The sequence below is a fragment of the Mercenaria mercenaria genome, chromosome 13, assembly GCF_021730395.1.
Source record: "Mercenaria mercenaria strain notata chromosome 13, MADL_Memer_1, whole genome shotgun sequence".
Lineage (NCBI taxonomy): Eukaryota > Metazoa > Mollusca > Bivalvia > Venerida > Veneridae > Mercenaria > Mercenaria mercenaria.
The window spans coordinates 11,398,760-11,426,116 of NC_069373.1; the positions used below are offsets into that span (position 1 = coordinate 11,398,760).

Genomic DNA, 27,357 nt, shown 5'->3' on the forward strand with positions numbered 1-27,357 from the left:
ACACGCAATGCGTGCGTACATCCAATAGGTGCAAATTAATATTTGCGTTTTACTTTGGATTTTGTTGTTTAGCGATATGTGTGCTAGTGTGTAACTTGTTTTGGTGTTTTGTAGTTTGGTTTTGTCGGGATTCTCACAAACGCAAGGCTATCAAGGAAAATAACGCTTCGAAGGCAATCATCACGAAGAATAACACTTCGAAGGCACATCTTACACAGCCAGTCGACAAAATGGCTAGGGCTGCGACAACACACGGAAGAAGTGTTTCTACATCAAGGTGTGCTTTAACTTTATAATATATTAAGTAACTCTCTAAAATTTATGCAACTTTCAAATTTCAAGTTTGTATCGTGCATGTATGGATATTGGGAATATAAACATATATTACGTTCATTTTAACAGGATGTTTTATACGGATACCTGAGTGCAAAATATCATATTGAGGAATATCTAAATATATTTGAAATGATAGTCTCAGCAGCGGTAGACATAACAAAGCAAAATGTGTACTCTAATTAATATCGTCTTTTTAATAATAATAGATCATGGCGTTATATTTCTGCAATCTTTATGTAAAACCATTTAATGGTTCAAAAGCTTTATCCGATACTTGTTCATGGTATATTCTTTAAAAAGCTATTGAAAAGTCCGTAGTTAATGTAAACGTTGAACAATAACACTCTGTTATTTGATTCGTGTTGTCAATTGAAAAACTGCCGCTGTTTGACAAACATGCATGCGGCTTATATCATGTTTCAGTAACCCTTCATAACCCTTCATAAAACTTAACATAAAGGAAATTTACTGTCTTGCAAGCTTTCGGTGTCACTCTCTTAGACTGATAAACGGAGTTAAAGGGGAATTATATATATATTAATACCGCCCCGTGTAACACATACTTGAAGCTAGGAGAGGTGTATCAAAATAAAAAAAAAAACAGAATTCTTATTGTCGCAGAACTAAATTCATGTTAGGAATCCTTCCAGCTGGCTTACGGAAGGTCGGTAAATTAACCCAGGTGCCCGCCCGCGATGATATAACGCACGAAGTGGAACCTAGGGTCTTTCACAACTATCAAAGCTGGAATTTCGCCATATGACCTATAATTGTGTCGGTGCGATGTTAAACCCAACAAAAACAAATGGTACCCAGGTATGACACTGGTACAAAGACAAACGACTGCGCATAAAGGAGATTCAAATAAATAGATAACTAAATAAATGCGATATTCAAGTATTTGAACACCAATTCACAGTCAGATAATTATGTTCCTTCTTTATTATTGGTGATTACATATCATATTCTTCAGTTGCATAATAGGCAACTAAATTTCATGCATTGTATTTCAGAACACCTTAAAGATTTAAGACATTATAGATATTCTTAAAGATCAACAAATCAAGATTATATTGTTATTCTTAGTTTAAAATGTTTTTGATATATATCAACAATCAGACTATGTGTTCTTAATTTGTTTTATAATTCAAAATTGTTGGTACAATAACTACCCAATGCTAATGTAATATATATATATATATATATATATATATTTCTGCCATTCTTTGTTCTTGCAACGTAAATTGTATATATACACACATTTTACGTTGCATAGAACTAAGAAAGACTAAAATTGAGACATTTTAATTGTTCCTGAGAAAAGAAAGTTCACTGTAAATGTGTTCGCTATAGGTGAAGTTTATCGTACCACATTATTTTTGTTTAAACTACCAGGTATAATGATGGTCGATTTTATTCGGTAAATTGTAATAAATACTAATCTTATATGGCATGTCTCGGTCCATCTGCAGATTATGGGTTGGTCAGTGTAACAAAATCGCGAAAAAGACTTGAGTGCCACTTCTGACAAGATAATACTTGCTTGTATCATGACTTCCTTGAAGGATGTATCTGAATCCTTAATGAGGAAGGAGGCGTGGTATAACGGTTTTGATCCCACCATTGAACACAAAGAAAATTGATGGGAACAGTAGAAAATTATAAGAAGTTATTTTCAGTTAAAAGCATAAACAAATTACAAAATGGTGATAACTATTTTGGAGGTGGGGCGGACGTCCTTGTCAGTTTTGCGATAAGGTTAAAGTTGACTTTTCAGAAGTCTTGAAACGTAAACCTATTACTACTTTTAACACGAACATTTTTTAAACTACCACGAAGTCATTACTACTGGCGTTTATTTTGCTTCCAGAAGAATTGCTACTGCTACTACCGCAATTACCACTACAACTACCTCTAATACTGCTACTACTACTACTACTACTACTACTACTGCTGCTGCTGCTGCTGCTACCGTTGCTGTTATTACAAATGCTACTGTTATTTCCATCTCATTACCCCTTAGGCTTTACTATATTGATAATGCATTGTTAACTGACCTATTTTTGTGACATTATTATGTCAGTAATATATACAGCAATTGTGTTCCAGAATGTTCTACCACAATACTGATAAACACAGTGCTACAATTATTTTATAAGTCTTGATTGTTTTTGTTTTTTCTAGACTCGTCTTTTCAGTTTTAGTGAAAATTCAAAGTTCTGGAACTTTCCATGACACTTAAAATAGGAAGCTGTTTGAGGACAGAACCTACAGTAAGATCTTAATGAAAAGCGTTCCTGTATTTCTTAACACCAAAATATTACTAGTTTGAACATTTCACATTTGAAGGATTTATATTAACACTATGGATTTGAAAATTTATCTTTGAATAAAGGAGTTATATTCTTTGGATATACTTAATTCAGTTTGGACTGGTGTGAAATATTTTGGAATTTATACTGACTTGATTTAAATTTGACCAAGACAGGATTTGGACAGATCTGACAAATTAGGTTGGTTCGTTTTTCTGTTATCTTAAATGCTTTAAGTAACAAGAGATTGTTACCAGTTGAGGTAACACTGCTTACACCAATACTGTTACATTGCCTCTACTATTGCTGTTGCTACTAATACTTCTATAGCTACTTCTATTCTATCTGCTACTACTTTTACTACTACCACTACCACCAACCTTATTCGTGCTCCTTCAATAACCGTTATTGCTGTTACTGCTACTGCTGCTACAACAATATCTACTACTTTTGCTACTACTTCTGCTACTGCTACTACCACCACATCTACAACTATAACTACCTCGACCACCACCACTACTACTACTACTAAAACTATATCTAACACTACCATCACTACATCTACCACTAATATTACCACCGCCAAAACGACCACCACCACTACCAATACTACTACTTCCACTACAACCACCGCTACTACTATTATTACTAATACTTTACTACTTCTATCGTTACTATTACTACTATTACTTATACCACTATCACCATCACCACTATCACTACTACTACTTTTATTACCACCACTGTCACCACCACAGCCACTGCTACTTCTACTCCTTCTACTACCAGCAACAACACTCAAACCATTATTACTCCCACTTAAAGAAACCAGCCCCACTACTGCTAATATTATTACAACTTCTACTTTTACTATACTGCTACTACTCTAATGCTTCAACTGAAAGTACTACTAATACTGCAACTACTACAACTACTACTATTACTACTTCTGCGACTTTACTATCAGTAGTTCTATTTCTACAACAACAAATGATACTCTACTTCTACTGCTGCTGCTACTATTTTCACTACAATTAGTTACTGTACTATCACTTCCATCACCACAATCATCGTCATTACAATTACAGCTACTACTGCTAACACCACTTCCACAAAAACAGTCATCACTACTATTTCGACTACCACTCTACCACTACCACTACCGCTACCAACACTACTACTACAGCTACTGCTCACCTCTGATTCATGTGGGGAAGTTGGCAGTTACTTGCGGAGAACAGGTTTGTACTGGTACAGAATCCAGGAAAACTGGTTAGGTTAACTGCCCGCCGTTACATAACTGAAATACTGTTGAAAATGCCGTTAAACCCAAAACAAACAAACAAAAACAGCTACTGCTACAACTAATATAGATATCACTATAAGTGCTACCACTAATACCTTCACAACCACAACTACTATTTCTTTCACTACTACTACTACTACTCTGCTGCCACTACCGATAACACCAACACTACTATTACTACTTTTATCTCCGAAACCAATACCACTTTCACCAAACTACTATACTGTCACTAACACCACTGTCACCAATACTACTACTTCTACTATTACTACTACAACTACTACAACAACTACTACTACGTCTTGTAATACCACCACCAACCTACCAACATCACCGTCACAAGTACAACCACCACCCACTACTACTACTACTACTATCAATATACTATTTAAAACAACAACAACACTTAACACTTCTACAACTACTTTCACTTACACCGCCACGATTACTGCTACTACTACTACTACTACTACTACTACATGGCATACCATTTGGGTCAAAAGTAAAAAATGAATTGTCATAAAATTTCACCTCCATGTACAATTTTATACGTGCAGATACAAATCAAACATGTACCATCAGGAATATGTTATTTTATACCTATAGATAAGATACAAATCAGTATTGTACGTGGAGGTATAATGTATACCTGCATGTATAAATATTTTTATACGTGTAGTTATCAAAGTTTATTTATAGGTAAAAATCGTACGTGTATGTACAATTTTATATCCGCGCGTGAAATTTCATACTTGAGGTTACTTTTTGAAGCTCACAAGTATTTTTTCTTCTACTTTACTACTACTGCCAAAACCACCACTACTACCACCACCACCACTACTACAACTGATACAGCTACTATTACCATAATCACACCGCTATTCAGTACTATCGACACCACCACCACTACTACTACTGCTACCTTAAAACAAACACAACCATTTTCACCAAAACTACAAAATCACCGCTGCCGCCAATGTTACTATCACTACTGCTATTGATACCGCCACCACTACCGCCACTAGTTCTTCTACTATCACTACCATAAACATCACAACCAATACTATTACTACTACTACCACCATCACTAACACCGCCACTGTTACTACTACTCCTACCACTAACACCACCATCATCTCTATTACTACTTTTGCTACCATCACCATCGCCACTTTTGCTTCTGCTACCACCACCACTTTTTCTACTACTGCTACCAATATTACTTCTACTGCTACCACCACCACTATTACTATTACTGCTACCACCAACACCAGCACACCCAAAGTTACTACTTTTTCTACCACCACCGGCACTATCAGTACTACTAATATTTAAAACACTACTACTACCACCACCACTTTTAATACTACTGCCACCACCACCACCACCATCACCACCATGACTTCTACTGTTCTGCTGATACCAACAACACAACTGTTACTACTACTGCTACCACTACCACCGCCATCACTATTACTACTATTGCTACCACCAACACAATAACAACTACCATCAAAACAACTACCACTATCGCATCTAACGCTATTGATACCACTGCTACCGTCACCACAACCTCCACCTTAACTGCAGCTGCGACCACCACCATAACCACCATAATTACCACTACTTCTACCACCAACACCACTCCTACTACCATTTCAAGCACTACCATCACCACCACCACCACAACTACTACCACCACCACCAACAACAACAACAACACCAACACCAAGAGCACCAATATAACTACAAAACTATACCATTTGTACAACCACTACTGCTAATACAACTACAAGCATCACTACACCTACCACCATCACCACCGCTATCACTACTACTGCTACCACCAACACCACCACCATCACTATAACTACTAATATTGCTAACACCACCACCGCCATTATTATTTTTACTGCAACCGCCAACACCACTATTATTATCACCAAAAGCACCACCACCAACATCCCTTATTAACACTGATACTTTTACTACTACCACCATCACCACTACCACCACCACTATCACTAATATTGCTACCACCACCACTGCAACTATTACTATTACTGCAACCACCAACACCACTACTACTATCATCAAAAGCAGAACCGTTAGTACTAATACTTTTACTGCTACCACCAACGCTATTGCTACTACTGCTACCACACCAATACAACCACCACTATTACTGCTCCTGCTGCCACCACCTCCGCCACTATTACTACTACTGCAACCACCAACACCGCTACTACTGTCCTCAAAAACACCACCTCCACCGCCACTACCACCACCTCCATCACCAGCGCAAGCACCACTACTAATACTTCTACCTCTACCACCACCACAATTACTGCTACTGCTACCACCAACACCAACACTACCATTATTACAACCAATGTTACCGATAACACCACCAGCACAACAGTTACCAATCCTGCTACCAATAACACCACCACCACAATTTTGCTACGGCTTCCGCCGACACCAAAACTATTACCATCAAAAGCACTACCACTACACTACTATAAGTACCACTGTTACCATCACCACTATTACTACTACTTTTACCACCAACACCGCAAGCATTATTATTACTACTGCTTCCGCAACCCCACTTCTACTACCATTACCACCATCATTACTACCACCACATCCACCACTAACGTGACAAAAACAATGTTACTACTACTACCGCTGCTGCTGCTTATACCACGTCCGCAATCACCACCACCACCCTGATACAACTACTACCACCACCACCACCACCACCACCACTATTATATTACATGTATTACAAAAATATACCACTACTGCTTCCACTACTGCTAATACCACTACCATCGTCACTTCTACTTCTATCATCACCACAACAATTACTACTAGTACCAGAACCAGCACCATCACAAACACTGTAGCCTAGTTGAAATTTGAATCAGCTGCTCTTATAACTGATGCAGGCTCGAGTCTGACTCGAGACGTTCAATTCTTTATGCGACAAAACCATCTAAAACTGTTTTATCTAGCTTTAATTATAATTATAAATGATAGTTTTTTTTATAGTGTCATCTCTATTTTTCAGCGAGTGCACGTCTGTTACAAAGGATTTATGTGAAGAGTTTGAATATGTAGAATTTGATGAGGAGACTAGAAGAAGTTTTGAAAATTATCTACGTGAAGAATGTGAGAATATTGAATTTAATGTAAGTTTTTACATGTAAACATTCTCAAACAATACGAGAACTCAGAATGACAATTGAATTATCGTCAAGGTTTTTACACTTTGTATTTCTAACGCAGTAATTAAAGTGCGTGTGTCTACTGGTTTCATAACTAATTTTACGCGCACGTCAACACAAAACCATTTACTTACTAGCAAAACTTTAAGATATTTTTCTCATTAAGAACATTTAATATCAAAGTATTGTACACACTTTTGAGAAAAGGGCAGGACTAAATGGGTTCAAATACATGCGGACAGGAACATTCTTACAAATTCTTTGTGATATTTTTCCCCCAGCTTGTGTTATCCGGAAATAGCCTTCCGTGACCTTAAAGTTTTAAATAAATATATTCTTGGTTAATGAAAATTATCTAATTTTCACAGAAATTCCTATCATCTGTGCGGTTAGATAAACTTCAGGAAAAAATGACAGAAATGGGACATTTACATGGCTTAAACCAGCATATTAAAGATTCTCTTGACGCTTGGAAGAACTTAGAGCTAAATGTTGCAGTGACGGGAAATTCCGGTGTTGGAAAATCCAGTCTCATTAATGCGCTCAGAAAAGTGAAGCCATCGGATGAAAATGCAGCCAAAGTTGGTGTTGTTGAAACAACTACAGAAGGTCAGAAGTACACATATCCCGAAAATCAAAACGTAGCTCTATGGGACCTACCTGGCACCGGGACACAGAAATTCACGAGACAAAAATACTTGGAGAAGATGAATTTTTCCCGTTTTGACGTGGTTATAATAGTTTTAGCGGGCCGCTTTTTGCAAGATGACATATGGCTGGGGAAAGAACTTTTTGACTTACGGAAGAATATCCTGTTTGTGAGAACGAAAATTGACATTGACATGATGAATGCGAAGCGAGACCATCCAGATGATTTCAACGAAGCAGACTGCGTGGCGAAAATCAGAAATAACTTAACTGACAATATTCGTATTGGTGGTATACCAGATTCAGTCAGCGGCATCTACTTGGTTAGTTCCCCAGAGAAGAATTCTTATGATTTTGCAGAATTAGATAAGAAGTTAAAAAGTCTACTGAGTAGTAATGGAAAAGCAATAAGGGCATTGCTACAAAAACCTGTTGAAAAAACAATAAGAGCAGACCAAATGTCCAACAAAAATGAATTCAAAGCCCGGAAAGTTGTGTCTGCTATCTATGGTTTTTTACCTATACCAAACCTTGAGACTGGACTTGGTAATATGTCTGTATCCTCAATACGTGAAATTTGCCTGAAGAAGTTTTGTATTGATGAATCATCACTTGACAAGATCTCGGAGGAGGTAGATAAGCCGAAAGCTGAGCTGAAACAGTCTTTGACATCGTACGGCACTTTTGACCAAGAGACCTTATTCACCTCTACGGAGAATAAAATATTGCCAACGGGGTCAACATTTAGAAAGTATTCAAAGTATATTGTTCCTGTTGCTGGCATGTTTTTGTCAGCTCACAAGACTTACGTTACCTTGAAAAATTGTTTGGAAACAATGTGTGACGAAATGGCAGAAGGTGAACTTAAACTGGTTAAGATGAGGCTTGACAGACTGGAGGCAGAGTTGCAACCGCTTTAAATCATATTCAGTAGGTAGGTTTCCAATTGACTCTAAAGATATTGCCGACGTCCTAACCATACTTCAACCTTAAATATCTAAAGACAGACTTACGATTAATTGAGTAAATGAAGCATGGGAGTGGCCATCGTTGCTAATCAGTAAATAGTTGATATCTAAATTATCGGAAGTATAACGATATGCAATGTAGTGATTTTTTTTCTGTGAGTGATTAAAGTATAACCGTGAAAGGTATCTAGTTTAATCACTGTAGATATTTCACTGACGCAGAACCACACAGTAAATTTTGGTTGATATTCTAAGAATGTGTAGAATGTAATAAAATAATTTTCTTACATGTACTTACAAAATAATTACAAAATCATTTACTTTCAAAGATGATCCTTGAAACAGTAATGCATATGTCATGATACAAATTGCAGCCGCGTTTTTCATAATATTGCACTATTATCTTATATGACAATGATACAAATTACCGCAGAATTTTTTTGCATCTTTTTAAATCACAATTTTGGGTCGATTTATTTTTCTCTTTTGCTATACCACTCTGATGCATTACTTCTGTTTCTCTTCTACTCATGCATATTTTTGCGTTTCTTTGTTATAAGAATTTTTTTAATCACCATAAATAACAAAAGTAAATACTAACAGCTTAGCAGGTCTCAATCTCATTAGATGCCAGCGTAAAAAGTATTAAAAAATTGATTGGAAAAAGTTTGAAGTTGGAAATGCCATTTACTATTTTTTATTACTTCGAGACTAAATGTCGGTATTAACAAAACAATAAGTGCTGAAATAGTTACATTGTTTTTACGCAACACGTTGGGATGTTTCGTAAAATTTTATATAAAATTGGAGGCGTTTTCTTGTTAAGTTATCAGGTACAACATGACTGTCAAAAAAAAGAAATCGGATGTTAACAGAAAACGTTTAACTTTATTGTTTAAATGTAGATTTTCTATGATTTGTTAATTCATGTCAGGTTTTGTTCATACATTGTATATAATTATGTTTTACCTTTGAACATTATCATTTAGGACTTGTGCACGTGTTTGTTAATTTCTTATTACAACTCAGATTTGCTAATTCAGACAAATGCTACCTTTGAAAAGTTAAATTGTTGTTTGAATTGGTTATTCTTTGCCTCTAAAGTCCGATCTTTTAGAAGAAATCAAAAACAGGTATTAAGCATTTTTGTGCAAACATAAATGCGTCACATTTTTATACGAGGGTCATGCAAAACGTTCTGTCACTGGGTTCGGATTTCTTTAAAATAGTAGTATTCCCCCTTAAACCGAAACACATTTTTGTAACCTTTTTAATCTAATCGCGAAAAGCAGATAAAAATCTTAAAAAAGAATCAGGAAACTATAAAAAAAGATGTTGCAGTTTGAAATTTAAGAAAATGGTGAACATGGAGGCAGCCATTTTGACGTCATTTACGCACTGCTGAATTTTCTATTTAGCAAATAACATTTTAAATAGATTAATTTCATGCATTTCTTGAGTGAAAGATTTAAAACTTGGTAATTTCTCTCATTATAGCTGGAAAAAGTTAAGAAATTATTTAACAGAGATAAATAAATATAGTTCAAATACATATCTAAAATTTAATAAATCCGCCATGTTGTTTTGTGTTGCCATGAAACAAAACGGCCGCTATTTTGATTATTTTTTAAATGCTCATAACTGTCTCCTTTTCAAACCGATTTTGAAAATTCGTTCAGTCCTTTAAATGAGTTAAGAAATCCTAGAAGATGGAATTAACATGAAAACAGCAATGCCTTTCCCTTTATTAACAACCTCGCACTTGTGAGTGGAGATGTTGTATAAGATGGACTCCTGACCATCCTTTGCTCGGACGTTTCTTATTAAGACACTTGAACGACTGGCCCACTAGAATTGCAGAAAATTGCGTACAGCATCTTTTTTTCGAACTGATGGTTCTCTTGGCATAGGAGCGTTCTTTTATCTATTCACTTCCATTGCTTATTATCAGCCCTTCTCTGTGGCTCAAACATGTGCAACGACCTTCGCCAAGTTAGAAATAACCCGTCTATCACAGCCTTTGTATGTTTTCAAAAGTTCCCGGGCACATTTAAGACTTTGTTTCTTTTGCTCCTCGGTGAGCAAATGAGGTACCCACCTAGTGTAAACCTTTCTCAGGTCCAAACGCTTTTTAAGAATTGTTGGTACACTGCCTTCTGATATGCCAGTACAACTGGCTATATCTTTCACCGACAATCGCGCATCCTGTTCGAACACATCATTTAGAGCAGCAATGTTTGCCTTGGTAACAGAGGTTCTAGGCCTACCTGATCGGTTATCATCTTCAACAGATAATTTCACAGCTTTAAATGCTTTCAACTATAATCTCTGCGCATTGAAATGGCCTGAGCCACACAATTCATCAAATATCTGCTTTGAATCTATATGAAGCCTTTGGCGGCATTTGATATAGCTACCATTTTCAGTCTTTTCGTCCATTTTTACAATGTGACAAATAAATTGGTCATGAAATAACTCGGTCATTTGAAAAGCAATTTGCACGAAATAAACGGATACCGTTAGCTATTTGATACACCATTCGAGTACAATGAAGCGTTAAAAAAAACCTGGGATAAAACTACGGAAGCCCATTAGTAACAGAACTTTTTGCAGGACCCTAGTATTTTTATACGTAATTTTAATTGGAGTTTTCTTCTTTTACCCTTATAATTTAAGCTAAGCGAGAGTTCCCCAAATTTACTCTTATTTATTGTTTAAATTGTGGTCACATTTTTTAAATCTTATATTTCATCTGTACGAATTAAAGGTTACATATGCATGATGTTGCGATATGTAATCTTGCTTTCGTTTCATACTGAAACTGCTTGCGTACATTGTATAAATTACAAATGGCGCAAAAGAACATTATCGAAAACAAAGCTCAAACCTATTCATTTGAAATATATTAAATTATGGATACACAAAAGACGTGTAAATCCCTGAAAACCAGGGTTTTCATATATTTTCTTTTAAGGAACAGTGACTTTGACCTAACAGTGACCTTAATCCTAGTGGCCAACAAAATAAACAATCCCCTAACCTTTCTTGCCTGATGAGCTACCTACATATAAAGTTCCATTGCAATATCTCATACCTGGCAAGAGCTTTTTAGCGGAAAGTGTTTTTTTCTGTTTTAGTATGCCAATCGTGACTAAAGTTATGAACTGGAAACCGTTTTCGATGATTCCAGCAAAAAAGGATAATTAAAATCTATTTTCAGTAACTGCGACCTTGACTTTGACTCTATGGCATCTAAATGTATTTATTTTACCACCTAAACAGAAAACAATGTTAGACGTTCAGTGGGATTTGAAACGCTACCCATCCGTTCCACAGTACAAAGTGTAACATTGACCACTGCGCCACGCTGGAATATTCTAAGTATGCTTTTTAAACCAGTTATACTGACACTGAACCTGACACCCCACTGACCTTATATGCAATCCTAGCCTTGGTTTTTAGGTTGGCAATTTATTCGCCAGACTATTATAACTACAAATCGTGATTCCATAAAGTTCAGCAGGTGCTGAGACTGACAACAGAAAATATAATTCCATGCGCAATTCAAATAGTTCGCCACGTTTATCGGTTTTGCCATAGAGTTGTATAAAGATTGTTAAACTTACCTGATTCAATAAATCTATTTGCTCAAACATGTTATAATAATATTTTATTTTTTTAAACGGTAAATACTTGAAAGATAACATTAGAAAATATTACATAATGATGATAAATTAATCTCCGTTATAGATTATGACCCCGGTCTATAAACAGCTAATTTAAACAAACGCTGGTTCCGAGAAACAATTGTCGAAATGAGTTATACTGCGCATTATTCGACGACCTGACATAACATGAAAAATAAGAAATATGAAATATCAGTTTGAATGAACTTATAGTGGTATGAGTTATGTCAGGCCTTATATTTGGGACTAAAGTTTTAAGAATATATTCTTTCAGATCTTTTGCTATAGGTACTATAGGTAATCGCAGCGTGGAATTGCCACAGTAACGTGAGAAGAAACAAATGACCACATTCTACGAGCTGTAAACCTAAATAGCGTACATGCTATATTTTGCTACTAAATAATGTTTACATTTACAATAGAAACTATAATATTATTTGATTTAACGGCAGTTTTTTTTTTTATTTTAATTATTTTGGCTATTTTATACTAAATTCGTTTTAGAAATACTCTGACGAATGCTGAAAGAATACTCAAACACAAAAGAAAGTGTGCACTCAGTTTTTCGTCAACTGAGCTAGATTATGTTGTCCGAAGTAGATTATTTTGTCTAAAAGTATGTCATGTTTGGTACGAAAATTAATTGCAGTTTTTGGTTAATTTGATGTGTTTCGATTATTTTCAAAATTTTCACTTGTATGTGGATTCTTGGCTATTCAAAGCCAACAGGGGTCAAAAACGGAAGTTGTAAATCTCTATCTTGTCAGTTGATAAAAAAGCTGCCTGTTCCTCAAACATTATTTTGTTTAAATGTCGTGTATGGTCACCTCTGCTATTTATTCAAGCATTGATATGGCAACGCTTAGGCCTAACGTAACAGTAGAATGACGTCACGAGGAATTTTATTCCATTATTCAGTAGGGGTTTTCACCCGAGGTCTGCTGGATCTATGGCGTACAGCAACTCGACCAGTTTGCTGAAACTGCTGGTGCAATAGAATTAGGGCATTACTTTGGCGTCCAAAAGTTCTGCTGATGTAAATAACGTTGTCGCCTCGCTGAAGCATCGCTAATGCTTCAATTTGCTGAGTTTTATTTTATTACAGCACAGATTTGAAATCTAATGTGCTTTTTTTTCCTTTCACCAAAGGTATAAGAAAACTGACAAAACACGTTTTTGAAGATATGCACATTTCCTATGGACAGCACGTGCAGATCGTGCAGAAGTCCACTATCGCTAGTAGTCTTGTCCCCACCCAGTTTTTATCGTAAAATTGAAAGAAGATCAATAGTACATGCTTCGAGCAATGTATGTTGCAATTTGTAGACGGATACCTATTTTAGAACTGAAAGTATTCAAATTTAAAAAGTGCACGTTTTCTTTGAGTATGTACAGATCAGCTCACGCGGAAAACCCACTTTCCGTTTTTCCTCGAAGGAAAAATCTTACATAGCGAGGAATTCCTCCGAGTACTGCCTAATTCTGACTCGGAGTACCGACTGTTATAGCGTTATTACTTTAGCGGAATTTCGTCGAGTCACTCCGAGAAATTACTTGACGGAACTTCGAGTCCAAATTATACAGGTAACATTATGATGATTTCCGGTATTTTATGGCCACTCCGTGCGACTCCGAGTCTGTAATAAACAACTTCGAGTGCCGAGGCAGTATTTGTTATTCGTTCTAAACTCTCGGCCTCTGTCAAGATGAGAAGTATCTTATACCGCGTTCAAGGTTCTGTGTTCACTGACATTCGGGTCCATGCTAGTTATCCCGTCCTATTGTATTCTGGGACCTCCAGCGCCCTTTTTTTAACTGTCGCTTAACATTTTCACTTAACGAATTGAAACTGATGACTGATCTACCCGAACGCCACTTTTCACAGAATGGTATTACAATTATTACATTTCATGAGTACATATAATAGAGTACCGAAATTAATTCTTTCACCTCCTCGGTTATATTCTGCATCTTCTGTTCATCTGCCTAAAGATAACAGTACTTTTTTAAGACACACACCATCGATCAGCCTTTCTCCACTTAAGCTACATTCTGTTCAATCATTTTATATTCCACGTACTAGTTTAAATTATCCAGCTGTTTTTCGTAATAATCTACGTATTTGTCTATCACCTTTAACTTCTACTATACTGAAGAAATATAAAATTAAACATACACATTTTCCACAGAGATGTAGAGAGTACCGTTCTATTAACAAATGCAATTCTAAGAGGTGTGGTTGTTGCAATCATTTATCGCACAGGTCTACCATTACCTCAAACGTTAACGGCAGAACTTTTAATGTGGTACTTAATTCTGACGTTGATTGAAATACGTCTCACATGATATATGTACTGACTTGAAACGCACCCAATTGTGGTATTCAGTATGTTGGCCAAACTGGGCGTTCTTTAAAAATTCGTTTCCGTGAACATTCATACAAAATGCGAAGTCGGAACAAGTTTACTACATTTTTATACCAACACTTTCGTAAATCTGGCCATACATTTGATCAGGTAACAATGCAGCCAGTAGAGCAAATCGTATATGATTCAAATTCCACATCTAGTTTTAAAATTAAAGCCAGACATGTAGCAGAATTCAAATGGATTAAAAATTTACAGTCACCGTTTCCGTTGGGCTTAAATGATAATATTTATCAGGAAGGTAATATCTCTAAAAACCCTGATATCGATATCTTTTCTATTTTAAATATTAGGAAACGGAAATCCAGGTCTCATGGAATTAGACGAAATGGTAATGTTAAGCGCAAATCTAAAGTCAATATATCTGTTGCAGATCTCGATTTATTCTTTCAAACTCTGGTAGACATTCAATGCTTTCTCGTCTTACATCTTTATCTGTTCAGTCTCTTAAAAAGCTGGACGAGGAAGCGGACCAGTATGTTATTCAAACAGATCCGTTTTACACTGTATCATATCTTATTCAAAGTTACACACAACATGTTCTCTGTCCACATATTGACACCCAATCTGACCATGAGAGACATTTTCTTAAAATTTATTTCATGAATAAAGGTATTGACTTTATCGATGTACCCAGTATATTTCGTGATAAACGTGTCATTGATTCTGTGCCTAAATATTTCAGAAACTCCGAAGTTCCTATTATTTGTTATAAATATAAAACACCTGAAGAAATGTTACATTCAATTAAAATAAAATTGTTTCCGACTTAGATGTTCAAACAAATACCCCTTCTTACTGCGAATGTAAAAACTCAAAATTTTGCTATTCAGATGCAGGTCATGTCATCACTGGTAATTTTGATATAATTAAAGACAAACGTATTTGTAATTTATTCTTTAAAGGACCTAAATATAGAATTTCTTCAACTATTGATTTTAATGCTCGTCGTGGTCAGATTGCGGAATCCATCGAAACCTTCAGTGTTAAATGGTGCCGTCGTGAGAACGCTGATCCCAATGCAATAACGTCTTGGAAACGAAATATTTTTAACATTGTTGATTCTCGAATAAAATTTTATCAAACTAATGAACACCTACTTCCACCAAAACCCAAGTTTACTTTAAGACATTTGAAAAAAGAAATCCAAGAATTTCATTCTAAGTGTGTCTTATTTCCAGCAGACAAGGCGGCCAACAATATTATCATCATTTGACGCCTACATTATATTAATGTTTTACAAAACGAACTAAATAGCACTAAAACTTATACATTGAGTCCTTCTGTTGAAAATAAGTTGGTCACTGATCACATCACTGAAGTTTCTAATTTAAAGGTTCGTATAGACGTTCAACAAATTAAACTACCGACAATGTACTGGATTCCTAAATTGCATAAACAACCATATAAAGCTCGCTTCATCGCTAATTCAAGCTCTTGTACAACTACAAATATTTCAAAACTATTAACATCATGTCTAACTGCTGTGAAAGCCCACGTGGAAAGATACTGCGATAAAGTATACGAAAACTCTGGTAAACACTTATTTTGGTCGATTAAAAATTCTGGCGAAATCTTGGATAAGTTTAAAATTAATAATTACAAGGTTTCTACAGGCAGTACATACGATTTTTCTACTTTGTATACCACTTTACCACATAACTTAATAAATGACAAATTAACTGCCCTAATTCAAAAGACTTTTGCCAGAGAGAATGCTACATTTCTCGCTTGCAATTTTGATAAAGCTTTTTTTACTAGCAATATTATTAAACATTATACAATGTGGACCTGTGACGAAGTTTGTAAAGCCCTTTCCTTTTTATTGAACAACATTTACATCAGGTTCGGGAATGCAGTTTTTAGACAAGTTGTTGGTATTCCCATGGGAACAAATTGTGCACCCCTTGTCGCAGATTTGTTTTTTTATTGTTATGAAAGAGACTTTATGTTGAGCCTTTTTCCAGATACGCACGCAGATATCATAACTGCATTTAATAATACATCACGCTATCTGGATGATATTCTTAATATGGATAATCCGTTTTTTTTCGGTCATTTGGTGGGTACTATTTATCCTAGGGAGCTTCAGTTAATTAAAACTAACAATTCGGATACTGATGCTTCATTTTTAGATTTACATCTCTCTATTTATGACAATATATACATATCAAAATTTATGACAAGAGGGATGATTTTAATTTTAGTATTGTAAATTTTCCCCATTTTGATGGGGATGTACTTCAGGCTACATCTTATGGGGTATATATTTCTCAATTAATTCGGTTTGCCAGAGCGTGTAGTCATGTCAAGCATTTCAATGAACGTAATCAATATATTACAAGTAAACTTCTTCAGCAAGGCTACCGTTATTACAAATTGCGTAAATATTTTGCTAAATTTTACTATCGTAATTCTGATTTAGTTTTAAAATTCAATAGTAATTTAAAGACACTTCTGCGAGAAGGTATTTCTAAACCCGTTTTTTATGGGGATGTGGTTTACAAACTTCGTAAGATATTGGGTCATGGTAATTTTCCAAATGTATTTGGTAAAATTATAAAACGTTTTATTAAAAGAGGTTACGACCCAACTGTTTTGAGACATACCGCATGTTTAGTGTTCAACCCGTTTACAGTTGGACACTACGCTTCCCTCTTTGATTGTGTCTGACGGAAGAGGGGGAGGACTCTATGATAAGCAGTTTATAGATCCTACCAGGACTGAACTGTTTTGATATTTGTCTTCTGGCCTGTTTCGTCGGGCCCTTAAGGGTGTTTCTCTTGTTGCTCTGTCTTCTGAAAAGGCATTGAGTACATACGTTTTTGGTTCTTAAGGTTTGCCTTTTATATATTTATTCACGAGCATTTTTGTGTTTTACATGCCATGCCTTTTTGTTTCCATTACATGTGTAAGTGATTCACCTGATGGGGATTACTTTTATTTACACTGTCCCGTGTCTTTGGAACATGGTGGGGGTAAGAGTGAGGTTGGGTGCGCACCATAAACCGGTTTAAGCTCTCCAGTGGTGTTTTTGCCACTGACCGTTCCAAGGCGGTGCCCCACTGTGTTCCTTTGTTTGTTCGTTTTGTCCTGATGTGTTGGCTTTGTGTGTGTGTGGGTGTGTGTGTATGTGTGTGTGTGTGTGTGTGTTCCTTTGTTTGTTCGTTTTGTCCTAATGTGTTGGCTGTGTGTGTGTGTGTGTGTGTGTGTGTGTGGTGCACGCGTCTGCGTGCTGTGGGTTTTGTTTTCAGGAGGCTGCGTTTTTGGTGCGTGGCATTCCCTGTTTGATATTTGTCTTTGTTTTTCATTGCTTGAAGGATTTTTTATATAATTAGCTTGTTCTTTTAATTGTAAGAATTTGTGTAAAGTTTGATATTGAAATAGTTTCTGGCCATGCGAATTAGTTTAAGAAGTATATTTATGCATAATAAACAAAAGCACTCATACAAAATTAAACAAACTTTCAAATCACCGCCGTTAAAGGAAAGTGATTTGTTAAATTTTGAAATTTAAATAATTTCTGACTTTGCGAGTTAAATTTAGAAAAAAAGTCGTGTAGTAATTTATGCATTGAATTAAGAATAATTTTAACTAGATGAACTTTAAAAAAAACAACCGCTAAAAGTAAACAGTTAAGTATAATATTGAAATACATGCGAATAAAATTATAAGTTAATTTAGTATATTTATGTAGAACGGACTAAATTATTAATCATATATGATTAAACAAACTTTCAAATGACCATCGTTAAAGAAAACTGCTTTGTTAAATGTTGATATAGAATTAATTTCTGACTTTGCGAATTTAATTTAGAAATAAAGTCAAGAAAATATGCACTAAATTATAAATAATTTAGAACAAGATAAAAATACACCCGCTAGAAAAAAAAATTAAGTATTAAGAATTATATAAAACTAACAGCCGTTAAAGAATAGTTATTTGTTAAATATTATATTGAAATAGTTTCTGACAATGCAAATTAAATTTAGAAATAAACTGAGGTAAAATGGTCTAAATTAGAAACAATATAAAACTAGACAAACGTTAAGATAATGGCTGTTAAAGAAAAGTGACCTTAATAAATTAATGAAAATTAAAGGAGAAATCATAAGTGCAAAGGAAAAAATGGTTTAATTTTAAGTAAGATAAAAATACTACAGTATTATTTTTTTATTTACAAATACTGTGTTATTTCGCGTATCACTATGTAAAATATGATCACCCTACTCCGAGTAATCTGAAATATGTCCTCGGAAGTTACTCGAAGACCAATTTAAATTTGTATATGTTATTATTTATTCGTCTCGGAGTCTCTTGAAGGAATTCCGTCAAGTACCTCGGAAACAAACGAAGCCAATATAGGTGTGTATTCCGCTAATTGGATTTCATCTCGAGTCACTTCGAGGAATTCCTTCGAGTGACTTCGCATAAATCCTCGGAGTCAGATAGCGAAATTCCTTAATAGAATATGGCTGACTCGAAGAAACTTCGAGTCGGACCCTTGGTACTCGTTTTAGCCATCCTCCGAGGATAGAGTAAAATGGGTTTTCCGCATCAGCTGATCTGAATGGTAAAAAAGTGCTTTGTCGTCAAGTTATATTAAGATAGTGGACCCGTGACGGTAATGTTTAACAATTGCATTAACATAATACAGTCCTGAAGTTAACATTGTTTCGCACTGTGTTGCATTTTTAAACGTTTTTACCGTGTCGTTGTTGTTTGTTTGTTTGTATTTTTATTCGTTGATTTTGTATTAGATATTTTTTTGTTTTCCTCCAGCTGAAACAGAGAAAAATTTCAAAGTGATAGCCATTAGGCACAATGATCGCACAGAATTCATTTTACCGAAGTTTTTTTTCTAAATGAAACCTCAAAGTACTGTGTAACAATTATAAAACACAAAATAAAGTTGTCGGTAACAATTTTTCTGGGGAGCCTTGACTAAAAGGATTTAATCTGACAGAAATTTATCTCCAAGTCTTAAAAATGACCTTGCTCTCTGCATTCAAACAGAACCAAAGGCTGAAGTAAAGCCTACCTACATTTCTTCCAAACTTTGTAAACTAAAGAATAAATACAAAAAAGAGCTTTTACAAAATGTAAATAAGTATTTTCAAAGATGTCAAAACATTCACCCTTCAGGTTAAATTCATATCAAACAGCATGAAATGGCTAATCAAATGAAAATTTCCGCTTTTGTAGGACTAATCAATGATGATAAGTCTTGAAAAATCAGTTTATCTTACTTGAAAAGAAAAGAAATATAATGAACAAAGTTTGGTCCTAGTGAGGCGTGAACCTACGCTTTCCTGAAACATTAGTTAAAGTAGTCTTATGGTAGGAATTGAATACTCTTCAAAAAGGAGGAACACTATACGCGTCCGTCAATTTTCCTAACCATCGCCTTGTTACCGTTATATTTTATATGCATTCTTAGTCGGAAAACTAGGATTATCTAATACTAATATATATTTTCAAGCGAAAACATAGGATAACGGGCGTAAACCATAGTTTATGCTCTTTAACCCATGTTTACGTTCGATAAACTAGGTTTCTCGATTGAACTTTAACTTAGGTGTACAAACGTGGACTTATGTTTACGAGCGTAAACTATGGTTTACGACGCTATGTTATGTTTTCGGTGGAAAGAATATTTTTACATGCTTTTACGTTCGAAAAAAACCTAGTTTATCCATCGTTCATCATAGTTTTTTGACTGTGAACCTGGGTTCATGTAATTATTGGAAAAATTCCATACATGTCACGTCCGTTAACTATGGTTCACGATCATAAATCTAGGCTCACGGTCGTAAACTGTGGTTCACGTTCGTACACGCAGGTTCGCTCTCGTAAATATAGGTTCACGGCCGTAAACCCATGCTCACGCCCGAAATTCATAATTGATGTTTAACCATTATAATATTAGGGTTATATTATACCGTAAATCATGCTTTACATTTGATAACTAGGTTTCTCGAATAAACATTTAATTACGGTTGTTATCCTATGTTATCTGACTGGATAACGTTCTCGGAACCTGACTTTTTTGTAAGATATAAATTTTTGCGGTTTCAGATTCCCAAGTGAGAATTATGTGCCGTTTGTCTGACCAAATATATTATCCCAAATGCAGCAAACACAATGATTTTTTTTCACCATCTATAGTCTGTAATATCCTTACAGATCAGCTCACGCGGAAAACCCACTTTCCGTTTTTCCTCGAAGGAAAAATCTTGTATAGCGAGGAATTCCTCCGAGTACTGCCTAATTCTGACTCGGAGTACCGACTGTTATAGTTTTATTACTTTAGCGGAATTTCGTCGAGTCACTCCGAGAAATTACTTGACGGAACTCCGAGTCGAAATTATACAGGTAACACTAGAATGATTTCCGGTATTTTATGGCCACTCCGCGCGACTCCGAGTCTGTAATAAACAATAAATCGGTCATTTCGAGTGCCGCGAGATGATTTGACGAAACTTCGAGGCAGTATTTCCTTACTTGGACGGATTTTTATATATAATTAGCTTGTTCTTTTAATTGTATGAGATTGGTGTGAATTTTGATATTGAAATAGTTTCTGACCATGCGAATTAGATTAAGAAGTATATTTATGTATAATAAACTAAATTATTAATCATACGAAATTAAACAAACTTTCAAATCACCACCTAATTAAAGGAAAGTGATTTGTTAAATTTTGATATTTAAATAATTTCTGACTTTGCGAATCAAATTTAGGAAAAACGTCGTGTAATAATTTATGCACTTAATTAAGAAAAACTTATAACTAGATAAACTTTGAAATAGCTTCCGTTAAAAGTAAATTGTTTAGTATGATATTGAAGTACATGCGAATTAGATTTAAAAGTAAATTTATGTAGAACGGACTAATTATTAATCATATATAATTAAACAACCTTACAAATGACCGCCGTTAAAGGAATATGCTTTGTTAAATTTTGTTATAGGAATAATTTCTGATTTTGCGAATTTAATTTAGAAATAAAGTCATGAACAATGCACTAAATTACTAAATTTAATATTTTATAACTAGATTTACTTTAAAAATACACCCGCTAGAAAAGTAAATTGTAAGGTATTAAGAATTATATAAAACTAAACAAACTTTCAAATAACTGCCGTTAAAGAATAGTGATTTGTTAAATATTATGTTGAAATAGTTTCTGACAGTGCAAATTAAATTTAGAAATAAACTGATGTAAAATGGACAAAATTAGAAACTATATAAAACTAGATAAATGTTAAGATAATGGCCGTTGAAGAAAAGTGACTTTTATAAATTAATAACAATTATAGGAGTAATGATTAATTTCATTCATTTTGAAGGAATTATAAATATGATAAGAAATACTACTGCCGTATCCACTCAAAAAGTGATAAAATATCATAAATAAACAGGAAAATTTGGTTTATTTTAAAGTAAGATAAAAATACTACAGTATTATTTTTATTTACAAATACTGTTTTATTTCGCGTATCACTATGTAAAATATAATCACCCTGCTCCGAGTAGTCTGAAATCTGTCCTCGAAGGCCCATTTAAATTTGTATAGGTAATTATTTATTCGTCTCGGAGTCACTCGAAGGAATTCCGTCAGGTGACTCGGAAACAAAAGAAAGCAATATAGGTGTGTATTCAGCTAATTGGATTTCATCTCGAGTCGCTTCGAGGATTTCCTTCGAGTGACTTCGCATAAATCCTCGGAGTAAGATAGCGAAATACCTTGACGGAAAATGGCTGACTCGAAGAAACTTCGAGTCGGAGCCTTGCTACTCGTTTTGGCCATCCTCCGAGGATCGAGTAGAATGGGTTTTCCGCATGAGCTGATCTGTATACTATTTTCACAAGTTAATCAAGATGGTTCATCACGACAGTACCCTATGCTCACCTTAGTTTGATATGGAAACCCATAATATCTAAGATTTTGCAAACATCTTTCCCGCTCAGTTTTCATCCAGTATTTTATGGTAGCCAGCCTTTCTGTACTTTCAGTACTTTGATTTCTATAAGCTACTTATATACCAAGTCTTATTTCAATCCATCAAGCGAAGCGGAAACCGTCTTTTATTAACAGTAACAGTGACCTTGACCTTGACTCTACTGACCCCAAAGTCATTCTGAATTTGGTCTTACTATAAGCTGCTATTATGCCAAGTTTTATTTCAGTATCTCAATCAAAACTAAAGTTATTGAATGGACACTAAATTTTGATGACGATTCCAGCAATAAAATTGGAACCACCACCTATTCACAAAACAAAATGTAACTTTCGTCCAACGCTTTAGACCACTGCGCCACGGTGGAATATTCCGAATATGCAAATAAATCAGTTTTACTAACTTAGAAGTTGATCCCACTGACCCCCGTATGCAATCTCAGCCTTGGTTTTTCTATAATATACAAGTCAAATGGTTTATCGCGGCCAGAAATTTGTACAAACCGGACAGAAGTTGCGAAATTGTCATTTGTGCAGGAAAGAAGCGTTTACCATAATGTCCAGTACTGGACAGGTATAGTGACCATGCACGGACACAGCCAATTTTCTCAGAGGGGGTCCGATCCCCTGCCCCCCTCCCCCCCCCCCCCCCCACCCTGGAAATTTTGAAATTTAGCACTTCATTTTTTGAATTCTGGGACAGTTTTATGGACTTACCTGTTAAATCTGGGAAAATGATAAAATCAAGCTTTCTTGAAGGTAAAATTCTTAGTTTCTTTTAGATAAATAATATGAATTATGTCGGGGTCGTATGTAGCAGCAGCCGCATATACTTTACATGCAGTCCTAATGTTGCCTTTTTCGAAAAACATTTTCTTTCCTTTTTGTCTTCTTTCCTTTTTAAAAGATTTTCCAGAGGAGGTCCGGACCCCCGGTCACCCCCCACCCCCCTCCCCCACCCCCCTCTGGATCCGCGCATGGTGACATATCATGCTTTCTGTTTGTGCAGGTAAACTTGTGTTTGGTTAAATTTCAACAGAGCACAATTGTCTGAACAGTGTACAAACTCATTACTGTTTTTTTCAGGCAAGGGTGGAAAAAAGTGGTAGACAATGAAAGCAGTAACAGTTTTATTAAAAAAAATAAACAATGAGACAAACATTTCCAACATCTTTGGACGGTTCAAAAATCCCATGTTAAACATACGATAAAGCCCGAAACGCGTGAAAATGTTCCGAATGTAAATCGGGTGAAGTAGGCGCTCTATGTATAGAGTTAGATTATGCGTCTAGATTGATTAAACTGGGCGAGTCTACTTACTTATTACTTGAGGATGAAATAAAAACGTGTTTTTCAAATGTTGCTCTTAAACAAGGGTGGCAGTTGAACTACTAAAAGTACAACAACAGTTAATTCACAACAAATCGTACGGTATGTTTTATAATCAGTAGAAGCTAGTCGTATTTACGCTTATGAGACCTGTTTCACCCATTAGTAAAGAATTCACAGGTCCATCATGAAATATTTTCCCCAGCGCGCATATACTTTACCTATTCAATATGATCGCGCGATCAACTAATATCGTAAATGGCCGGTATTGGTGATTTTACCTCTTTATCAAATACAGGTAATAGTCTAATATCATATGAGTTGTTTCCCTTTGTACACAGTTTCATTACACATGATCTGTATACCTTTTCGCATCATAAGCCGATTGAGTTAAATTTATATAAGAAGTGTGTGCCAGTATCATGTAAAGATGAAAGCGTTCAAGTTGGTGTATTAAAATGGGATGACGTTCGACAATTAGATGCCGTGGTTCAGTGGTTAACGTGACGCCTCTAGAATCTAACTTTTGTGATTTCGAATTCCAACGGAGATCAATATATTTTTTTTTCATTTTATTTATTTTTTTCATTTTATAATTTGGTAATATACATTTAAAATGTTAACATTTCAACATGGTTGACATAGCTCTTGACAATTTGGTCATTCAACTAGCTGATGACACTGATTCGGAGGAAACCGACGCCGCCAGCGAGTGTGAGGATGCTCCATTGGGCGCGTGTGTTTGAAATGTATTGAATGTATTGAAATTGTATGAATGAAATTAAAACTGAAATTGAAATTATGAAATAAAATGAAATAAAAAAAACATGAAAAATATAAATAAAACAAATTCAATCATAAAACAAATCGCCCTGTGTGGGATTCGAATCCGCAGCCTCCTCAAAAGTTAAATCACTAACAAGATTCCTCAATTCTACCAACTGAGCTATCAATGCAATCTGCTCGGTATTTGAAATATATTTATAGTTTTAAATAAGTCAAATATCTTTCAAACCCTTACTTAATAAATGGAACAGTCTGGAAAATCCAAATCTAAAAATAAAAGCGACAGGTCACTCCTAATTGCTAATATACCTCTTATTGTTTGCAGACGACACTGCTTTAATTCCATATTCTAAGGAATGCCTACAATTGTTACTTAATTGTATTATAATAATGAACAACTGAAAGTTGTTAAGATATATACATATTTAGGTGCAACGCTGTCGTCGAATGGAAACTATTTTCAAGCTCAAAAATCATTGTCTAACCAAGTATTCTTTGAATACAGTGTTTGATAAAGTTTCTTTGAATGTTGCAGAAAAGTTAAAAAAATTTTGATTGCATGATTGTACCAATTCTGTCAACGGATCAGAGAATTGGGGATTTCAAAAAGCACCTGATGTAGAAAAAATACATCTCAAATTTTTGAAACAGATTCTCGGTGTGCGACAACAGACAACAACTTCAGCAGTTTTTGGTGAATTTGGCAGAATTCTTTTGCCGGTCATGCGTAGAGTTAGAATTATTAAGTATTGGTACAGGATCACGAAATCTCCAAACTCTTTATTACATGAATTGATGTTTTTAACCGATGTTAATGGAATATATGTATTAGTGAATAGTTTGTCAAAAATGTGAAAAGTTTGCTGTAGATCTAGGATTTTCCTACTTATGGAATTATAATAATATTAGTATGGTTCAAATAAATACAGTAATACAAAGAATATTTGATCATTATTTACAACAGTGGCATTCAGAACTTAGTACATTTTCAAAATTAGAAAGTTATAATGTCTTTAAAAAAACTTTTGACAAAAAACTATTTATCATGTATTGATAGTATAAATTATAGAACAGCTTTATCTAGAATCAGATGCTCTGCGCATAAGTTGGCAATTGAAGAAGGAAGATTCAGAAATATTGAGAGGAGTCAGCGATTATGTACAAAATATAATATGCATCAAATTGAAAATGAATATCATTTCTTAGTAGGTTGTCCTTTTTATCATGATTTAAGGAAACAATATTTGCCAGTATATTACTGTGTATGGCCTAGTGTTCATAAATTCAAATCTATTATGAGCATAACTCAAAGACGTAAGCTTGTACATTTAGGAAAATACATTTACTTCTCAACACTTAAAAGACATGAAGCAATTGGATAACTACTTTTATGCTATTGTAATAATGAAATGTTGTTTGCTTGTGTGTATGATGCTTAATATGTTATCTTATACTGTATATTCTAAAATAAAATCTTTATGAATACTCTAGACTTAATTGTTTTGTTATTGCAGAAATGGTTGCCTATACCGTTATTGTTATTTTATTGTCCATTACACTTTGAGTTCTTCCATTTAAAGGAAAGGACGTTTACTAATGTTGGCAAAACGTGGAGCCCAACCCTGTCGTCAAGCTCCTGTTCCGTTATCTGTGTTTGAACAAATAACAGGCACCCTCTGGGACAGAGAGGTTAAGGTCGCTTGCCGCTCACCGTTTAGGTTAGAAACCTCGCTTTGAGTGTAGTATTCTTCAATAATAATAATAAAATCCTTATTTAATGATAACATACATAGAAACAAAGGAATCGGCAGACTGAAAATGTCACATAATGAAGTGCTAAGTATATGCAATACACCCGCTCTACACTTCCCTGGCATTTCTCAGAGTTGGATATTTTTTTCCGCACTGGTGTTTTATGGAATTTTCAAATTTACTGTTCCTTACCCCCATAAACCTGTCCGCTCATCCTGAAAGTATTCAGAACATGTTAAAGTATATGTCGGTGATACGAGAAGAGTCACAAAACTACTTATTTCACGTGTCGTAAACATACTACATTTTGATGCCTCAGTTTTGTGCGTAAAAAAGTTTCAGTCTATAGATAATGTTCAAAACCGGACGTCACGTTAATGCTTTACACCAGTCTTAGATCATTATAGTGACAGTGGGTGGATACCAAGCCTATACAGAAGATGGAGATGTGCTGAACGCTATTGGGTTAGACTTCTTGATATGAATGATGAAAGTCTGACAAAACGTATATTCAGTCATAATTATAACTTTGGTAGAAATGATTGGTCTAGTGATGTGAAACAAAGTTTTGAAAATTTAGGTATTATTACTCACTTTACCTTGAAAAGTG

The 27,357-nt window shown here is 35.0% G+C and overlaps 1 protein-coding gene across 3 annotated transcripts; it reads left to right on the forward strand.

Annotated features, from left to right (window-relative positions):
* LOC123529828 (interferon-inducible GTPase 5-like) lies at window positions 1-26,485 on the forward strand. 3 transcript variants are annotated; one of them, XM_053521173.1, is made up of 4 exons: window positions 1-277; window positions 7,031-7,151; window positions 7,556-8,769; window positions 25,531-26,485. In XM_053521173.1, the coding sequence occupies exons 1-3, from the start codon at window positions 231-233 to the stop codon at window positions 8,753-8,755; spliced, it is 1,368 nt and encodes a 455-aa protein (XP_053377148.1). In that variant the 5' UTR covers window positions 1-230; the 3' UTR covers window positions 8,756-8,769; window positions 25,531-26,485. The 3 variants fall into 3 exon arrangements, with proteins under 3 accessions (XP_053377148.1, XP_045166299.2, XP_045166300.2); XM_045310364.2 differs by lacking the exon at window positions 25,531-26,485 and adding an exon at window positions 2,207-2,849 and having other exon boundaries at window positions 2-277; window positions 7,556-13,190; XM_045310365.2 differs by lacking the exon at window positions 25,531-26,485 and having other exon boundaries at window positions 2-277; window positions 7,556-13,190.
* The last annotated feature ends 872 nt before the right edge of the window (window positions 26,486-27,357 follow it).